The 1,164-nt window shown below is 56.9% G+C and overlaps 1 protein-coding gene across 1 annotated transcript; it reads right to left on the bottom strand.

The window, feature by feature from the left end:
* On the bottom strand, positions 1-924 carry BBA_10223 (regulator of G protein signaling domain protein; the record flags this gene model as incomplete). The annotated part of the gene is made up of 1 exon (XM_008605320.1): positions 1-924. The coding sequence occupies one exon, from the start codon at positions 922-924 to the stop codon at positions 1-3; it is 924 nt and encodes a 307-aa protein (XP_008603542.1).
* Positions 925-1,164: the final 240 nt, after the last annotated feature.

Here is a 1,164-nt window from a genome sequence, read left to right as displayed (position 1 = left end):
TCATAAGGTGTTGCTGTTCCCGCTCCCACGGCGACTATCGAATCCGCTTGATGAAGACGTGGCGTTGGGCCGTCGGCTGGAAGCCTTGCGGTTGAAGCCCAACTTCTCGCCCACCTTTTTCCAACCCTTGTTGTGGGCGGCGACAGCACGCTGCAGTCCGCCGGGGGATGCATTGAAAGCCCAGTCCGAGGTGGTAGGAGGAGTTGTAGGAGGGGTCATGGGCTCATTGGTAGAGGGAGAGTTACCCTCGCTATCATCGGTGAGGCCCTCAAACTCGAGGCTCTGGCTGGTTCGGCTTTTGGCAGTGGTGTGAGATCGGGGAGAGCGAACCTGCTCGTCGCAATACTCAACGTGAAGAGGGACGACAGATTCGAGAAAAGGCACCAGGAGCGAGTCGTTCATAAGCTCATGAATGATATGACAGGCCTCGTCTAGAACAGAAGGGTGGGGAGGTATGGGGTTGTAGTGCGTCATCAGCAGGCGATCGCGGACTCGCGAGGGGATATTGACCTCGCGAGGAGCGCAAGGGACAATGTATACCTGCATGAGCTTTTGCCAGAGAGCGGAGAGGCGGGTATTGGCATCGGCGGCAGATTTGGCCTCGGAAGCATGATTTTGGTAGATGCTGGCGTAACGCTGGGTATCGAGCGTGAACTCGAGCGTCTCCATGCAGTGGTTTTGAGAGAGGTACGCCATAAATGCAGTCAGGGTATAGGGCGGCGGCGAGTTGTCGGCAAGAATGTCGCGAAGCGTGGGAGGTTGATGGGCAGCCATAATGTACCTGGGAGATCCTGGCCGTGAGACGAATAGCTCGCTGTTAGAGCGTGAGTATGTGCCGATTTGGTAGAAGTCTTCAAAGGCGGAAGAGGGTCTCGGAGACAGTTCAGTAGGAATGGGAGTCAAGTCTACCACGAGGCTAACCATGTCTACTTTTGATCCCGGAGGGATTGTGATCCTTATTGGCGGCCAAGCAGATATTGCAATAGACCCAGGCTATTTTGGAGCCGATCGTTCTGGGGGGGGGGGGGGGGGAGGCAGCAGAGGCCGCGGCGAGAGCATGGAGGGGGCCGTGGTCGAATCGTTTTGTAGACTGCGGAGGCAAGCGGAGAGAATATTACGCTAGGTTTGCGAGCACGCGAGGCGTGAGAAACGAGGGCGTACGCA

Source organism: Beauveria bassiana, assembly GCF_000280675.1.
Source record: "Beauveria bassiana ARSEF 2860 unplaced genomic scaffold BBA_S00102, whole genome shotgun sequence".
Taxonomy (NCBI): domain Eukaryota; kingdom Fungi; phylum Ascomycota; class Sordariomycetes; order Hypocreales; family Cordycipitaceae; genus Beauveria; species Beauveria bassiana.
The sequence above is the reverse complement of the archived record's forward strand: the minus strand, read 5'-3'. Positions and strand labels throughout refer to the sequence as shown.